This window comes from Danio aesculapii, chromosome 14 (genome assembly GCF_903798145.1).
Source record: "Danio aesculapii chromosome 14, fDanAes4.1, whole genome shotgun sequence".
NCBI classification, from domain to species: domain Eukaryota; kingdom Metazoa; phylum Chordata; class Actinopteri; order Cypriniformes; family Danionidae; genus Danio; species Danio aesculapii.
In genome coordinates, this window is record NC_079448.1 from 32,863,755 (window position 1) to 32,881,256 (window position 17,502).

The 17,502-nt window shown below is 36.4% G+C and overlaps 1 protein-coding gene across 3 annotated transcripts; it reads right to left on the minus strand.

The window, feature by feature from the left end:
* Window positions 1–157: 157 nt before the first annotated feature.
* LOC130240485 (serine protease 23) lies at window positions 158–15,650 on the minus strand. Of its 3 annotated transcripts, none has more exons than XM_056472028.1 (2): window positions 15,553–15,650; window positions 158–2,806 (listed from the first exon to the last, which is right to left on the minus strand). In XM_056472028.1, the coding sequence occupies exon 2, from the start codon at window positions 2,786–2,788 to the stop codon at window positions 1,667–1,669; it is 1,122 nt and encodes a 373-aa protein (XP_056328003.1). In that variant the 5' UTR covers window positions 2,789–2,806; window positions 15,553–15,650; the 3' UTR covers window positions 158–1,666. The 3 variants fall into 3 exon arrangements, with proteins under 3 accessions (XP_056328003.1, XP_056328002.1, XP_056328001.1); XM_056472027.1 differs by lacking the exon at window positions 15,553–15,650 and adding an exon at window positions 5,875–6,319; XM_056472026.1 differs by lacking the exon at window positions 15,553–15,650 and adding an exon at window positions 5,367–5,699.
* Between the last annotated feature and the right edge of the window lie 1,852 nt (window positions 15,651–17,502).

Here is a 17,502-nt window from a genome sequence, read left to right on the forward strand (position 1 = left end):
CGATTAGTTTGAAGTTTTTCAGAGGGCCTCTGGTCTGTCTTCCCATATCGTCTTTCCACCAGAGGGTAGCATTGTCACATTTTACATTCAGCCTCCGAAATTGTAACGCATACACACAGCAATACAAAGTATTTAGATTGAAATAAAGACCAAAACCAACAGACATTTTTACTTTATTAAAATAAAAGCTTTCCAAAAATATAATTATAATCAACTATTACCCCACAACCGTTCTAATAGTTTCCCGACTTTATATTAATCCAACATAAAAGAATATAGAACATTATTTTCCATCACATACTATAATGCTACCAATACGCAGTCTTCATCTGTCTTGGAAATCAATGGTAGAGTGAATTGTAGTCATGGGTTATATATTTGAATGTATGCATTAACTTTAAGGTTTATTATTATTAATCCATGCTTTAAATATATATACTGTGAAAATCTATTAGCACTCTCAATTTAACAATCGCTACACCTCAAGTGATCATATTTCACAATATTCCATGTTCAAGGATTGTTTCACCAGAGGATTTTGGCTATGATTTAATCTGAGAGAGAATTGGTAAACCCTAAAAGATTTCTCTGATCCCTAAGACAAAATCTGCAAAACTGATTGTAAGTTTGGCATGTTAAAAGGCAACCTGTGAGTTTACATTCTAAACTTTTTTGTTCGTGTGGCTCGGTCACCCAATGGCTCAAACTCTGTACAAGTCATTGTGTGTATGTACATTTTTAAAGAGGCCAGACTTATCAGGTAGTCTGGCATTAATGACTGAGATTCCACAGTGTGACATGGAAACATGTTCATACAGACCGAAAAGCAAACAATCGTAAAGGCTTTGGTGATCAAATAAACTCTGTTAATCCTAGCATTAACCGATTCCCAGGGAGTGAGAGGAGAAAGGAAAACCCTTTTCAATTCTACGATCTAAAAGTGCAAACAAAAATTTGAAGCATGTGTGAAGTGTGACCTGTATAGAAAGAAAGACTGAGAGAATCATATATAACAGAGATCAGATGTCTACTGAACATCAATCTACAGTGTTGTCGGCCTCGATCAGACTAAAGCTGTGTAACATTGGCAGTATAGTGAGCAAAAACTAAAGATAGTGGTTAAATACGGTTCCAGCTCAACCCAAGTGATGCACAATAAATCAACTGCCGTTCTGGTATGGACCAATAATGCTTATAAAGCTATCGTTATCAGCCTGATAAGAAAACTAATCATTGCCTTCCACAAGTCACTTTAAAAGAATTTATGCCCTAGGGAAGACAAGATGTCTGCAGCGTGGGAGTTTTCCACTATGAAGCAAAAGGGGACTTGAGAAAATAAGGATGTTTCCTTGCAGTGTTTTGTATTTAAAGTCTTAGAACTCAGTTGCCCTCTGTATTTATTTCTGTTTTGTAGTAAGGCTCAGAAAAATTAGTATCAAGATTCATTTTTATCAGCGTATATACTGGTTCCGAATAAAGAGATTGCTCAATATCCACCAAGATTTCCATATTGATACATCTCTAAAGTCAAAAGCCTGTGGGTAGTGTTCTACCAACCGTAGACCTTCTTTAGTCTCAGATTCAGTAGCCTCACCCGTAAAACACGGTAAAGTGCAGTTTCTAAAATTAGGAATGTCCTATTTCCTCCACTGATCTCCCCATTTCCTCAGTCCTGACTGCAGTCCACCTTATTTCCATGAACCCAGTAACAGATCTGAGCAAACTTCAGCGGAGTGAAGCGAACGGCCACGTTGTAGTCGCGATTCTCGCCATTGATTTCCAGCCACTGATGGCCTGAGAAGATCCCGATGACCTTCCGCTCCCATCGCTCTAAAATGTCATCCCACACACGACCATAAACGCCAGAGCCGCTCGCACCAGGACGTGCATCACAGTGCTGGTAGATCAAATCGTTGGACTCATCCTCCACCGGACAAAATCGATACACCAATTCCCCAGGACGGTCGCTGTCAAAGCCAGAGAAGTGAATGCGTTTACCAGCTAAGTGGTCTGAGGTTGGTGCTACAGCTAATCGCATGAAGGGACGCCTGTGAGGCCAACGCAGCTCAAGAAGAGCATAGTCAAAATCCATGCTGACCTCTTGAGGACCTTGAATCCAGCCTTTAGGCACCCGTGTGCGTTTAACTCTCACCCAGCGCACCAGGGGTTTCTTCACTGGAGCCTGACCCGGCCTCGTGCCGTTGACTGATGGAGGGATTAGAAAACCCACCCTAAGTTTCTTGGCTCCCTTGACGTAATCCTTCCCATCATGCACGCAGTGGGCGGCAGTCAGGACATGCTGCTGAGACACAAGAACTCCAGTGCAGCCGGTGGAGATGCGGACGGCTGTGGAGAACGGGTAGTCCAGAAGGAAGTGGTCACCACGGATGTTAAAGCGCCCGTCTGCACCATAGATCTGTCGTTTTAGCCGCTTGCGTCTAGAAGTGAGCTGCCTGGGAGGAGGATCAACATCGACTTCATCCAGATCAACTGTGGTCAAAGTTCGGGAGCCGTCTGCATAGAGAGTTTCAAAAGCTAGGTGCTCTTTATCCAGGTCTTCTGCTTTGTGGTAGCAGCTCTCGTTGCAGTGAGTGGTGAAGTCCAGCTGAGTTTTGGCGCTGAATCGGGAGCGGGACAGAGGGAGGGTGGCATGGGGTTTCAGTAAGGTGCGGTGGATGTGGGACTGATGGCGAGGTTCTCTCACTGAAACAGAGCTGGGCAGGAGGAGTAAGAACAACAGGCCTATACAGCAAGGATGAGCCAGACCCAATCTCCAGTTAGGAACCATGGCTGTGATGTAGGCAACCTAAAAGTAGACACAAACACATATACAAACATGAAATAAAATTCAAGATGCCCTTTTTCTCTATATACCTTAATATTAAATGTTCCAAAAGGGGGTGGGGCTTGCAGTGATGGCATTAAAGACCCATTAAGGGTTTCACAAAGAACTTTGCTTGAAAGAGATCTTAAAAGAACCTTTTTTTTCTTAAAGGGCGCCTATTTTACCCTTTTTACAAGATGTAAGATGAGCCTTTGGTGTCTCCAGAATGTGTCTGTAAAGTTTCAGCTCGAAATACCCATCAAATTATTTATTTTATCCTCCAGAATTTGCCCATTTTGGTGTCTGAATACATTGTAGATGTTTTTGTAGCCTGTGGCTTTAAATGCAAATCAGCTGCTTCTCCCTGCCCACCGTTCCCACATGCGTGTCTGCTTCTCATCATGCGTTATGTCAGATAAACAGCAGTCAGTGATAGAGACTGACTCGGATAAAGCTGAAATACAGCTCATTAATCAAAAATACCAACTAAGTTTATTTGATGTATTTGTGGTGGTTTATTCAAGCCTTTCTGAAATGATGAGTCTCACACAAATGCTGTTTGCAGTACACTCACACAAACATATATTAGCGTTCAGTGACACCCTCCGGACGTGGTGATTGTGGCAGTTAAGAATTACATAGCGATTTTACTCTTTTATTATAAACATGCTTGTTTTATAAACGTTTTAAACAACAATCACAGAGCGTTGTAACAAATATTTTAATCTCAGTTTATTTGCAAAAAAAAATGTTCTGTGGACATGTGTTTACATGTTATTATAGAAACATGGTCCCTGTCTATCAATTTGGTGGGCGGGGAAAACTGCACTCCTACATCACATTGTGGCAGGCCTCAAAATCACTGGGATTTGGGTCGTTTTAACATCAGTAAATTTAAAAAGAGACTTGTTGGGTTTATTTAATTTCCAATATGACAGTGGACACACCGTACATACCACAGTTCTGTACAAACAGCTCTCAAAAATAGATTTTCAACATAAGTGCCCTTTAATGCAACATTTTTTTTTTAATTATCTGAAGAACCTTTTCAGGGTGCGTGGATGATGAAGGTTCTTCCTAGAACCATTGATACAAATAAAGAACCTTTATTTTTAAGAGAAAATTTTAAGGAATTTACTTTGTCTGGTAAAAAAAAAATATTATATATATATATATATATATATATATATATATATATATATATATATATATATATATATATATTCCAACACTTATTGTGAATAACGTGCACCTAAAAAAAGACAAAAATATCTTTATGCTCTAAAATAGCAGGCATGTTTGATATCCTCTGAATTGATTCATAAACTATGTAATTTTCTGTTAAATCTGCACACTGGTTCTGACTTTAAGCGATTTTTCTCCAGACTGTAAATCAGACTGCAATTTGTCTATTTCAGTATTATGAAAAAAAAAATATATATATAAATTCTTTTCAAACTTAATTTACAGCTTCTTTGGAAAAACCCCAAATGTCTTCACAGTGAAACCCCCTTTGGAACTTTTATGTAATATGCACTATATTTTTACTGCCAATATGTGAATTGTTTGTAATGAAATTTAAAAAATAATAATAATAAATTACCTATATTCCTGGGTTGTCTGTGAAAGTCTGGTTGTTTTTTATGTAGAAGATTCTGATTGATTTGCTGGGAAAATAAAATGGTTGCGAAACAGCCCCAAGAGTCTCTATTACAAAATCCACACTTAAATGTATACAGCACTCATGATAATGTTGAAAGAGCTATTTTTATAAGAAAAGGCTTTCACTAACACAAACAATAGTTATGACCAGATGTAACACTGCAAAACAGATGACAAAAAGTCATGAAATCTTTTTTTTTTTACTTGAATTTTAATCAGTTAGTCAGGTTTCAACATATTTTAGCTGAAGCCTGATATATTTCAGTTTGACTGATGTTAGTTGAGAAGACTAGAAAAGTTCAGTTGATTCAACTTGACAATTTTAACCAGCCATCGTTTTTATAACATTGTATATTGGCTAATCTAGTCTCAAAATGTTTCTGGCATTTTCATAAGCATTTATTTAGTTATGTAGAGTGAAGAACATACAATCATCCAAATGTTCGGACAGCCTCTATGTTCATTTTCTGTAGGTTTATCACTGCAGGTATACTTCCAATTTATTTTTATTTCTAATGAAATAATGAAAAACAACCCTAGCATGACTATATGAGGTGTCATATTTAGTTTCTTTACACATTACATGTGCACAAGTGTGAGCATGAGCAACAAGATAATGAAAGCATTTATCTCAAGCGTTTGTAAAATAATGAAACCGACAGATCTGTTTCATATCGATGCATTGTTGTATATGTTTTGGTTTATTGGCTTATTTAATATTAATGTTTTCTAATATGTACTGAAAGCTATACAATAATACACTTAGACTAACACTATACTATACTTAAGTTGTTTGGATAGCCAAATAGTGCCTTGTCTATTCATATTTAATTACATTTTGGGAAAGAAATATCAATGCGCAAAGAACATACAGACGTACACGTAAATGACTTAAGTAGAGCCAGTATAAAGGGGACGTGCTCATCTGCTCCTTTCATCATGGACACCCAAGTGGGACACCTGAGCAATTCCCTGGACACAACCTGTTTCCCACAACATCTCATTGTCCCGAAACCCCCCAATCTCGTCTTTTTTTTGTTGTCTTTCACATCATGAATGAATGTCCGAGCAACCCTATCCACGCCTTGCGTTGTTGTTAAACTCAAGGAAAACAAACTGTGTTTACCTTCCCTCACTTTCCCATTGCGACTGTACAAACGAACAACTTCAGTGCGTTACAACTGCAATAGCATTCAAATATTTTCAGTACTCTCGATATAAAAATGTTTATAAAAAGCTGTTAGATATATCTGAGGGCATCCCGAATTAAACGGGACCCCACTTGTTATAATACAAATACAGCTGTTGGACCAGTGCGCCTCAGCTTTACGCACACTCTCTGTGACGAGGAAAATTATCACAAAACTAGTTCACAAACTATACTTAACTTCAATATCCGTTAATAAAGACCAACACTTGTTTAAATCCAAATTACAGATTCCTCTTCTGGAAGTTCACCGGGTATCCCAGTTTCCAAGTTTACTCCCATTTCCACAGTGAAGATTTTTGCTGGGGTGCGTGACAGGTCCGCCAAAGCAAAGCAAGTACAATTCCTGTTGTCGCGTAGAGTTTCTTCAAACGCTTCTTTTCAAGGATCCCTATTTCAACATATCAGACAGCATACTTGTCCTCCGTTGAATGGTGACTTCTGTAGTGCGAAATTGAGGTCGTCCGAGCCCAATAACCGAAACGTTATGTTGCGCCTCCCCGCGTGGTCCTAGTGCCTCCGGATGCAGAGATAAAGCAGAAGATGGTGTCCAACAGCAACATCTACAGTATGTATGAATTCTCAGATTCATCTTCACTACTCCTGCTCCCCATTGCAATTCCTTTAAATGAAACTTGAAACTGTTGAACTTGCCTGCAAACAGAGAATTTATTCAGGGCATGTCTTGGCACAATTTAAGATATTCCTGACTGTTATTAAGCTGTCTATCAAACATAAGCGAGAGTCATGTCTTGAGGATATGCATTCCTTCTTAGTTCACTTAAATTGCGCTACATGCCCCTCAATGCAAGTACAAGCACATGTACATGTGTTTAGGTAATTCTCTTTGCTTATGTTACAACCTATAGGTATGACTGATCTTACCTGTTAAGGATTAAAGAGGCTGAAATGACCTATTGTTGCAGGGTTTGTCTTATGACAGGACGCATTCCAGAAATACTTGGGTGTGTTGCAGTCGTGATGGCGTCTTGAGCCACAGTGCAAGCTACAATATAACCTTCTGACCTTGATCTTTCTCAGGCACTGACACCACTTGTTCCAACCTGCACAAAACTTTCTTTCTTCGGAAAGCTCTTGGTCAAAGATTTCTGTTTGATGCAATGCACAAATCACTGTCTTTTTTATGCTTGCGATGCACACATATAAAGTGTTTTCAATGCCATGTGTGTAATGATTAAAGTAAAGAGGGGAAAAGAACTTTTGATTGCCTTTGTTCAGGGTATCCGCGGGGACTTAAAATGTTTTAAATTTCAAAAACAAAAAAGTCTTAAAAAGTCTTAAATTCACTGAAATATTGTCTTGTAGGTCTTAAATAATTTTAAATGGGTCTTAATTTTCATTAGTTTATGTAAAGCTACCCAATAGATCCAACACATCTCAATAAAACTTTTAGCAAAACTATTCATTAATATATTATATTATAATACATACTATTGTAACAGTCTGTTGTGTAAACATTTAGTTTTTAAAGAGTTTTTTTTAAGGTATGTTGAAAAAAAAAGGATGTAAACAACTAAGGTTGGCTTGTTTTGAGAAAAACAACTAGATTTAAAATGGGCGACTAAGAAATGACTATATTTATTTTTTGCTGCTGGGCCATTGAAAATCCTTAGTTTTAGCCCTATAGAAGTCACACATTTATATGAGTAAATAAATGGTCTCTGAAATTGGTCTAAAAATAAGTCTAAAATTTCATTTTTCGTGGTCTTAAAAAGTCTTAAATTGCTCAAGTGCATAATGAAAAAGCATATTAAATCTTACAGCTTTTGCTCAACTAAATAAGCAACACAATTATTTGCCAAAGTATACAAGCCTGGAGCCTCAGAGTAAAACATAATAAGGGGTCTTGAATTGAGAAATCCAATCTTTTGACATACAAAGTCATTGTATTGTAAAAACATCCCTATAAGTTTCAGCATTTAAGCCTAGATTTTATTATTTTATTAAAACTACACTCTAAAAACATGATTTGTTTTAGTAACACTTTATTTTGATGGTCCAATTGAGTAATAGTAGACTTTCTGCTTAATATCTGCTGATACTGCTCCTTTAACAGACATTTAACTGACTATAAGAAACTTTGCAGGTTCTGTACTTGTCAACTAACACTAACCGTACCCCTAACCCCAACCAAACAGTCTACTTATAATCTAATGAGAATTAGTTGGCATATAGATGCAATGTTACTTAAATTCAACAAACAGACCATCAAAATAAAATGACCGTTGTTTTAACCCAATGCTGTGTCAAATATAGACAAAAGGTTTAAAAGTGTCATTTAAATTAAATTGAAAAACATTGACCCAGCATTGTCCACATCTTGCGCATTGTTGGGTAGAAATAACCCAGGTTTATTATAAAAAAAAAACAGCTAATTTAGTCTCAGTTTGATGTCACAGTGTGATGAATACTTCTAAACAGAAAAACACATATTTGGGAATCAGTCTGGACTCACCTTACTGTGAGCAGCTTCAAAATGTTTATAAAAACTGAAACAAAAGTTTTGTTTATGGGAAAATTAGGATAAATTTGTCTCTTTCTGTTTCTGAAACTTATCTTCATGCCATAATTTTGTCCACCTTGTCATACCGTTTGCCTGTTATAAAAAAGATATCTTGGAGCCAATAGCTAGACTGTACAATAGGGTCTACAAGATCCACAATAGACTTTCTGGATGGACACATCACTGCGTTGCTCTATCACTCTCTAATGCTTAATCATTTTAAAATTACATTATGAACACATGGATTAAACGGTACCATCAAATTTTAGAGTGCTACCTCAGCAGCCCTTTGTGCTTTGGTACTAAAACCTATTTCAATGACTGATCGTTCCACTAGATCTGTAACAAATGGATGTCTGCCATTAGAGGCTTTTAAAAACTGTTATGGACAAAGATCTTTCTTTTATGTATTCACAAAAGCCTGGTATGAGATCCCACAACATGGGATCTTATTCCCATGAGTGTGCTTCACGAGGGTGAGTGGGCTTGACCAACACAATCTCACTGCAATTCGTAACTTTTTGACTTAGTGGCTAATTCGTATGAATTCGTACAATCTAATTCATACAATTTAGTACGATTTGCTCATCCCCCAATGACGGTTGGGTTTAGGGGTGGGGTTAGGTGCCATGCCTCCTTTTTAAAATCGTACAATTTCGTACGACTGAACTTGTACGAATTTGAATGAATTAGCCACTAAACTGACTAAACGTAAAATACTTACGTTTTCTCGTGAGATCAGGCTGGCTTGACAAACCACCCGTAGGACACACCCCTCCTGTCTTAATGCACCAGACATTTTGTCAGAAACACACCTTTGCTTTACATGTTTGTTTCTATGACTGTTTATATAACTACTTTTCTCATTTATAGCACTTGTTATTTGCATCTCGTTTAAATTCACCATAAACAGCAGCTACCCTATTATTTTCTTTATTCTCTATTTCCAACTGGAGAGACTCATCATCTGGAGAGACTCAGCCTCTAGAGATTAAGCAACGCCATTGATGCGATCCAAGACCTGTGAAGAAATTATGCCAAGGTATCGCTAATCCTGGACCAGGCCATATCCTGAGCTGACGCTGCGGCAGTCATGGAGGAGCGGAGAGCATAAGACTGATTATTGAAAGACCCCAGTGACAGACGAGTTTTCGCATTGATCCCATAGGCCAGAATGATCATCTGCCTAGACTGCAGCTCCGCACAAGAAGTTTGGCCAGAGGAGAAATAGTCATTCCTGGTTTCTTTCTAGGTTTTTTTCCCTTCACTTTCGTCAGTTTGTTCCTGGACCACTGGTTTGCTTGCTTGCTTGGAACTTGTAGATCTGCACATCAATAGATTTGCTCTTCAGTGTTTAGACTTTCAGCAGTAAAAATTAAACCACACTGAACTGAACTAAACTGAACTTTAACTCTGAAACCTGGACTGATGCAGTTTACTAGAATTTAACTTCAATGTTAATCTACATTGTAAAAGCGCTACTGAAATAAAGATGAAAATGAAAAACAATACCAACACTGAGCCTTTAAAAAAAACACGCTCGTCATCTGATGGTCAACTATCGCTGTAGCCACTGAGAACACAGGAACCTGCTGAAAAACAGCATTCATCATCCTGAGTCAGGCCCAATTATCTTTTAATCTTTACCTGTTTAACTTGATTTTTAAGCTTTGCATTGTCAGGTCCCCCAAATGCTGGTGCTGTTTAAATGAATGACAGAAATGCATTCAAAAAGCAGAGTTGTGCAAACACATTTTAAGTGAGCAAACAGTATAGAACATTTTTGATCAGTTATATATTATCTCTTTTTTCCATTGCAAAAGCAGGTAAAACTAGTGAAGTTTCAATCATATCACAACAGTTGAGTATAAATCTGTGAAGGAAATGCTAAAGCCCTAAAGTGCTGACTTTATTTACATCCTTTGATAGAAGAATTTACCCTTTTGCGCTAACTAGGAGCTTCAAAGCCTCTCCCACTGCAAATTATCCAGTGCTGCAGTAAAAAAAAACCTCTAAAGAAGAGAAGACAAGAATCAGTTGTTCTGAAAATAGACAGCCTGCTGAATAGAGAAAAGGCCACAGAGGCGCAGGACTTGAGCTGGAGCTGGAGGTGATAAAAGATCAGCGTCGGAGGAATGGACACGCTTTCAAAGGCCCCTCCTCGGGCGTGAGGCACGAAGCCAGGACAGGTCAAGAACAAGAGTCCCACTGTAAAGAGAGCTGGGGATTGTCCAAGGTAGCGGATTCCTGCAGAGTGAATGAGCTTTAGGCTGCTGTTTCCAGTGTCCTAACCCCTTATCGCTAACCGTGAAAGAGCATAGCAAATATCAGTGACTTGTCAGCTACAATGATATCCACTTGGGTCTCTGGTGGCTTGTGATGTTAAATAAGATATATGTGTGGAAGTGTTTGAAAGAAAGGTGCAGGAAGCAGACAATGAGAAGAGCGTGTCAGTGCCAGCACATGTCAACAGAATCTCGATCACCCACCGTGACACTCGGTGTACTGCATGATACCATCACAGAGCAGTGTTTAGCTGTGGTTTTAGACATTTTGAGTCTCAGCACCCCTGCTAGACTTTAAACATTCCTTATCCCAGTGCAAAACCACAGCTGGAGAAGACAGAACAGGGAAGAAAATAACAACCATCATCTTTGTATTGTATTAAAGCAGATGCATCCACGCACCAACATGACACTATTCATTCATTCATTTTACTTCGGCTTAGTGCCCGATTTATCAGGGGTTGCCACAGTGGAATGAACCACCACATGACAGACTAAATGCAGTGAAATATGGACCAGCACAACTGCTCAGTTTTGACTTTATAATTTCTTGCACTACAATCAGAGTTAATTTTTCTTGCATTGCAGTCGGAGTTATTTTGAAGGGGTCATGAACTGTAATCTTTTTAGCAACATTTTAAGTATGGATGGCCATAGAATAGGACTCTGCATATAGGCATGGTCAAATAATAAGAGTTCACTATCCTGTTTTTCACCCTCTCTATGAAGCATTCAAAAGTTTTAAAAGTTAATGCCTTTTGCTCTGATTGGGTAACAGTTTTGCATGTTAAAAAGTTGGATGATGTGCTGTGGTGTACTTTGAAAAAATATATAGATACTTTTAAATAAATCCTTCAATTACTTAGAAAATTAGTAAACTGGTCATCTAGTTGTGTATTCCTATAGATTAAATGCTTAATATGCATGCGCATACCATTTTGCCAAATCACGTTTCTGTATTTTACACCACAATACACTGGTGTCGATTTTCAAAACTTTAGATCTTCAGCTGCTGAAATGCTCTTGTTTAAATGGCCAACACGCATACATTGTTTTTCTGTTAGTTGAAAACTGACTGCAAGAACATACAATGGGGGAATAATATTTCTAAAGGAGCTGTTGACATGGAATTGAACCTGATTTTGATAAGTATAGAAAGTACTGAACTGCTGAAAATGTATTTAATACTGTATATTAAAGGCTTTTTGGTGCTGGCAGCTTAAATATGCATCTTATATGGAGAATGAAGACATGCATTGTGCAGGTGTGATGTTTTTTTTACAGACTTCAACAGAGTGTAATGGTGTAAAAGTTGATGGTTCTGTGGGTCTTGTCTATCAAATCTGATTTTTATTTTGTATTTTTTATTGGATTCAAGTCAGGTGATTGGCTGGGCCATTCTACAATTTGATTTTCTTTATCTGAAAGCATTTGAGAGTTTCCATGGCTGTGTTTTGGATCATTGTCTTGCTTTAATGTCCACCTTGGTTTCACCTTCATCATGCTGCTAATGTAGATGTTGAATTGAGGCAGCTGATAATAATTTACAATGATGAAGGGCGGAGGGTTGCTGAAGAACTACTGAGAGATTTCAGCTGCTGTCTGGGCTTTCACCGCCTTTCTACACCTCCCTTTCTTCATGTGTTCAATACTTTTCCCTGTGTCATTTCATTTTATTACATATAACTTAATTTGTAAACTAAATAGTTTTGTTTTCTTTGCATATATGCATTATTTGGTTGTTACCAACATCTGGTGAAAATTTCAAGTCAACAGCACCTTTAGAAATATGCTTTCTGAAAAAAATGGTGACATGTTCAATGCTTATTTCCCCCACTCTATATTATTTTTTATTTGGGCCTGTGTAAGACCAATCGGGACAGCCTAAGAAGAACTTATATTCAATGTTGTCATTACCAGACTGATCAGTAAAATTATTAGCAGACAAATGATTGATTATTTTTGCCAGCTGATCCACTTCAAATATAACATTATCATGATAGACCAAAATTTTCATATCTGCGAATTCCTATTAGTTAAAGGGATAGTTCACAAAAAAGTATCTTTACTCACCCTCAAGTGGTCATAAATCTTTGAGATTCTTTCTTCTGTTGAAAACAGAGGAATATTTTTTGAAGAAAGCTTGAAAACCTGTAACTTTTGATATGAAGGAAAAACAAATGCTATTTAAGTCAATGTTACAGGTCTTCAACTTTCCTCAAAATATCTTCTCTTGTGTTCAAAAGAAGAAAGAACGGGTTTTAAACAAGTGAAGGGGATTAAATGACAGTTCTTTGGGGGAGATGAATTATCCAGTCATAGCTTTCTTTTAAAAGACACTTTATCAGTAAAATTTTATAAAAATAAAGTATTAATTAAATGTTGTACTACATTTTTGGTTCTTTTGGCGTAAGATTTTTACATTTATTACTGAATTATCACATAAATAACAGAAATACAATTCTTTTGCAACCCTTTCCCCCTTAAATAAAAACAAAATAGGAAAAATGTAATCATTATTAATGACACATGCCTAATTTTAAGTGATTCACAGATAAGCTGTATGTGGGACAGATGATTGCCGACTTTTTGTCTTGAATTGTAAGCTGAGAAGCCACAGTACTTTAAAGAGTATTAAATATCAGTCTCTTTTAGGGGGCCACGCTTTCTTCTCTCCACAGGAATAAAGAGCCAGACCTATTCACTGGCACTCCTGTTAAATGCACTGTGAATGAACGTATGTATGAACTCTGTGTTACATACTCAGGTGTGGTTAGTGCGTAGATTCAGATCTTTTATAGGACACCATACAGAAGTCCCATTCTCTATTAAACCTTAACTAACTCCCATTACACTGAGACTCAGTGTACAGTGGCCATTCAAGCAAATAAGTATTGTTAACAAGATCAGAGACTCCCTCTGTACTCTTTAATCCAATAATTGATTTCTGGTTCGACCCAGTGATTTGGACTCACAACAGTGGAAAATGCTTTTCATAACAATCAACATTGAGCTTGAATCATTTCCACAGCAAACTGTTGGTCGGACTAAAATATTGTGGCAGATGACACATAATGTACATGAGTTATTTTCTTAACAAAATCCTATGTCAAAATAAAAGGGTAACACTTTAAAATAATGGTCCATTACTTAATGTTAGTTAATGTATTTACTAACATGAGCAAACAATTAGTAATACATGTATTACATATTTGTTAATGTTAGTTAGCATTATTTAAGGTAAATAATGTTAGTTCATGTTAACTCACGGTCAGTGTTGGGGGTAACACATTGTAAGTAATGCGTGTTATGTAATATTACTTTTCCAAAGTAACGAGTAATATAACAAATTACTTTTAAAAATAAGTCACATTATTTAAGTTCCTTTTTTAAAAATGTAACGTGAGTTACTTTTTACCTTGCTTAATTGGCTTTTACAAAATGTATTGCAGAATAAAAAGTACCTTAGTCAGGTCGAAACAAACGCTCAATGAGCTAGTGTGCTGCGAGGGAACAGACAGTCGGCTTACTCTCACCATCATCATCAGGTCTCTTTTTTCACAGCAGATGAGTCAGTGTACTGTTCTAGTAACTGAATTACTCAGGATATTGGTTTATTTCGAGACAGAGGGGGGAATCCAATATGTTAGTACTTACTGAAGGCGCAAACCGTTTCACGGCAACTCCATTCACTTTAATGAACTGGTTCAACCAGTTCACTTAGAAGATTTGATTGAAACAAATAATTCATATGCGAATCACCCATCATCACTACAGACAGTCAGAAACAGAAACTATGGCAGGCCGGAGACTTACGTTTCTGCAATGGATTCTTGTTATTTTGAACTCATTGAAGAAAAGAAGTGGATTGTCATTAAGTGTAGATCATGTATAAGTAAAACTCTTGACAACTGCAAGAAACACGACATCGAAAAAAAATAAACAAAACTAGATGCGAAGCACTAAACCCGCACCCCACCTCCAGCTAAATAACAAATGATTGAAATCAGTTCATGTTCTTCAGGTAAAACAATTCATTCGACTAAACTAAAAAGGTTATTGCTTTTATTGTTGAGGAGGTGCAACCACTGTCTAATGTTACTGTAGAAGCCACTACGTTTTGTAATATAGTAAGATTAGACTTTTCCTTTTAAATGGCCCAGCAGTGGGACATAAAAATATTTCTATATAAGAGATCATAAAACTGCAAGCATGCATATTATAAAATGATAAACAAATGGCATTTAAATGACCCTGTGGTGGCAAACAAATTAGGGAAAAAAATTATTTACTAAAAAAGTGAGATTATTAAACTGGACAGTAGTAATACTACTACTACTACTACTACTACTACTACTACTACTCATAATAATAATAATATTAATAATAATAATAATAATAATAATAATAATAATAATAATAATAATAATAGGGCATCACGTGGTGCAGTGGGTCGCACGATCGGCTCACAGCAAGAAGGTTGCTGGTTTGAGCCCCGGCTGGATCAGTTGGCATTTCTGTGTGGAGTTTGCATGTTCTCCCCGTGTTCACGTGGGTTTCCTCTGGGTGCTCCGGTTTCCCCCACAGTCCAAAGACATGTGGAATAGATGAATTGAATAAACTAAATTGTCTGTAGTGTATGAGTGTAAATGCAAGAGTATATGGATGTTTCCCAGTGTTGGGTTACAGCTGGAAGGGCATCTACTGCATAAAACCTATGCTGGATAAATTGTTCATACTGCCGTGGCGACCCCTGATGAATAAAAGGACTAAGTCAAAAAGAAAATGAATAAATGAATGGATACTAATAATAATAATAATAATAATAATAATAATAATAATAATAATAATAATAATAATAATAATAATTTAAGAACTTATTATTTTTAATTGTAGTATTTTAATTAATAAAATCAAATCACATTTAAAATGGAATTAACTGGTCCTGTGGTGGGATATAAGACCATAAAACTTAAATAAAATGGGTGAAAAAAAACCCTGCATTTAAATGTAATAAATCAGTGACAAAAACGAATAATGCTGACTGTACTTTGTGTCTCAGTCTTCTGCTGTTCCCCTTCAGTGGCTCCTGCCTCTCCTCTCCCAAAACACAGCTGTCCACCTTGACTCTGACCACTACTGCGCTACACGGTTTCTTCTTTCTTCTCCTCTAACCTTTTCTGACAAACTCTGCTTCTGCTCTCCAGGAGCTCCAGTGGGGTACAAATCCAAACACAGTATGAGCTCATTCACAACATGTCAGTTCAGAGGAGTGAGCAGAAAATCAACAATAAAACATATCATTTGCAAAAACAAGTCGAGGAATGCAGAACGAAATATTCTTATCGCAAAAACATTGTAGCTGGCTCCAAGAACTCGGCTGCTCTGTTTATATATATATATATATATATATATATATATATATATATATATATATATATATATATATATATATATATATATATATATATATATATATTAATGTTATTAATAATGACTTTTCCTAACCCCTGAACATCATATTTAAGAGCTTTGGTCATTAGAAATCTTCAGAAGTGATTCAAGATAAATAACATGTTTCTAGCTCTGTCCTCAAAATGAGTACCAGATTAAACAGAATGTGAATGATATTTTTTAATTTTAATAATTTAATTTCATGAACAAAAGTAAGGGAAAAGAAGCAAAGACTGAAACACATCGCACTGAAATAATGGAAATGAAGGCTTTACCACCATGCTGGAAAAATAATTGTTCTCTTGGGAATTCGTGAGGCCAAGAAAAAGAGGCATGTTTTACTGAACCAGTCCGCTGTTTGCAGCAGAAATGTCTTACATAAATGTTTATTTTTTCCATTACAGTAGCCGTGGAATAAAATAAAGCACATTTCATGCAGCACCTGAACAAATAGTTCACCTGAAAATGAATGTTCTGTGATCATTTACTTCAATGTTATTCCATCCTGGATTATTATTAGGAAACGTGTTAGACAAAATGAAAAATCTGCTCTTTTCCATAAAAGCAAAAGGGGGTGGTCATTTGTCTCAAAATGTCTCAGGATCTGTTTAAACCTGGTGTTTTTGTCTACCCGAGCACAATGCAAATTCAGTGTCAATGAAGTCTGAAGTGTCTCAAATTTACAGAAGTAGCCAAAACACAATTGATATGTTGTGTTAACACTCACATGACCAAATGTGATCAGAAAAACTGCAGTTTAGTAAGCACATAGTTGAAGTCAGAATCATTAACCCTCCTGAATTATTAGTCATCCTGTATATTTTTTCCCCAAGTTCTGTTTAATGGAAAGATTTTTTTCAACACCATGATTATAGTACATAATATTTTACTTGATTTGCTTATTTAAGATACTAGTATTCAGCTTAAAGTGCCGGTTAATTAGGAAAATTAATTATTGTGTAACTATGGTTTGTTCTGTTGACAATCAAAATATTGCTTAAGAGGGCTATAATATGGACCTTAAATTTATTTTTTTAATTTATTAAAACTGCTTTTATTCTAGCCAAATTAAACAAATAAGAATTATTCCAGAAGAAAAATATTATCAGAAATACTGTGGAAATTTCCTTGCTCTACTAAACATAATTTGGGAAATATTTGAAAAAGAAAAAAAAATTCACAGGAGGGTGAATAATTTGACTTCAACTTTACACATTGTTTTTACAATCCTGATTCTAACATAATCCTATAACATAAACTATTACCCAATATTCAAGTAAAAAAAAAAGTCCATGCACTCTCATAAATCAAGGATTAAAATCTATCACAGGGATGGTGGCTTTTTAAAAAGGTACACACTTTCACCTATACGATCCAAATACATCAAACGTACAAAGCTGTACATTGTTCCCTTGTGCAGTTTTGAGCCTTTATTTTATTTTTGAGCCATTATACCTGTACTGAGAGTGTCCTCTCCATCATTTACTTGTGATCTGATCAGCCAAAATGCATCTCAAAGGGGTCATAACCTGAGAAACCAAAATTA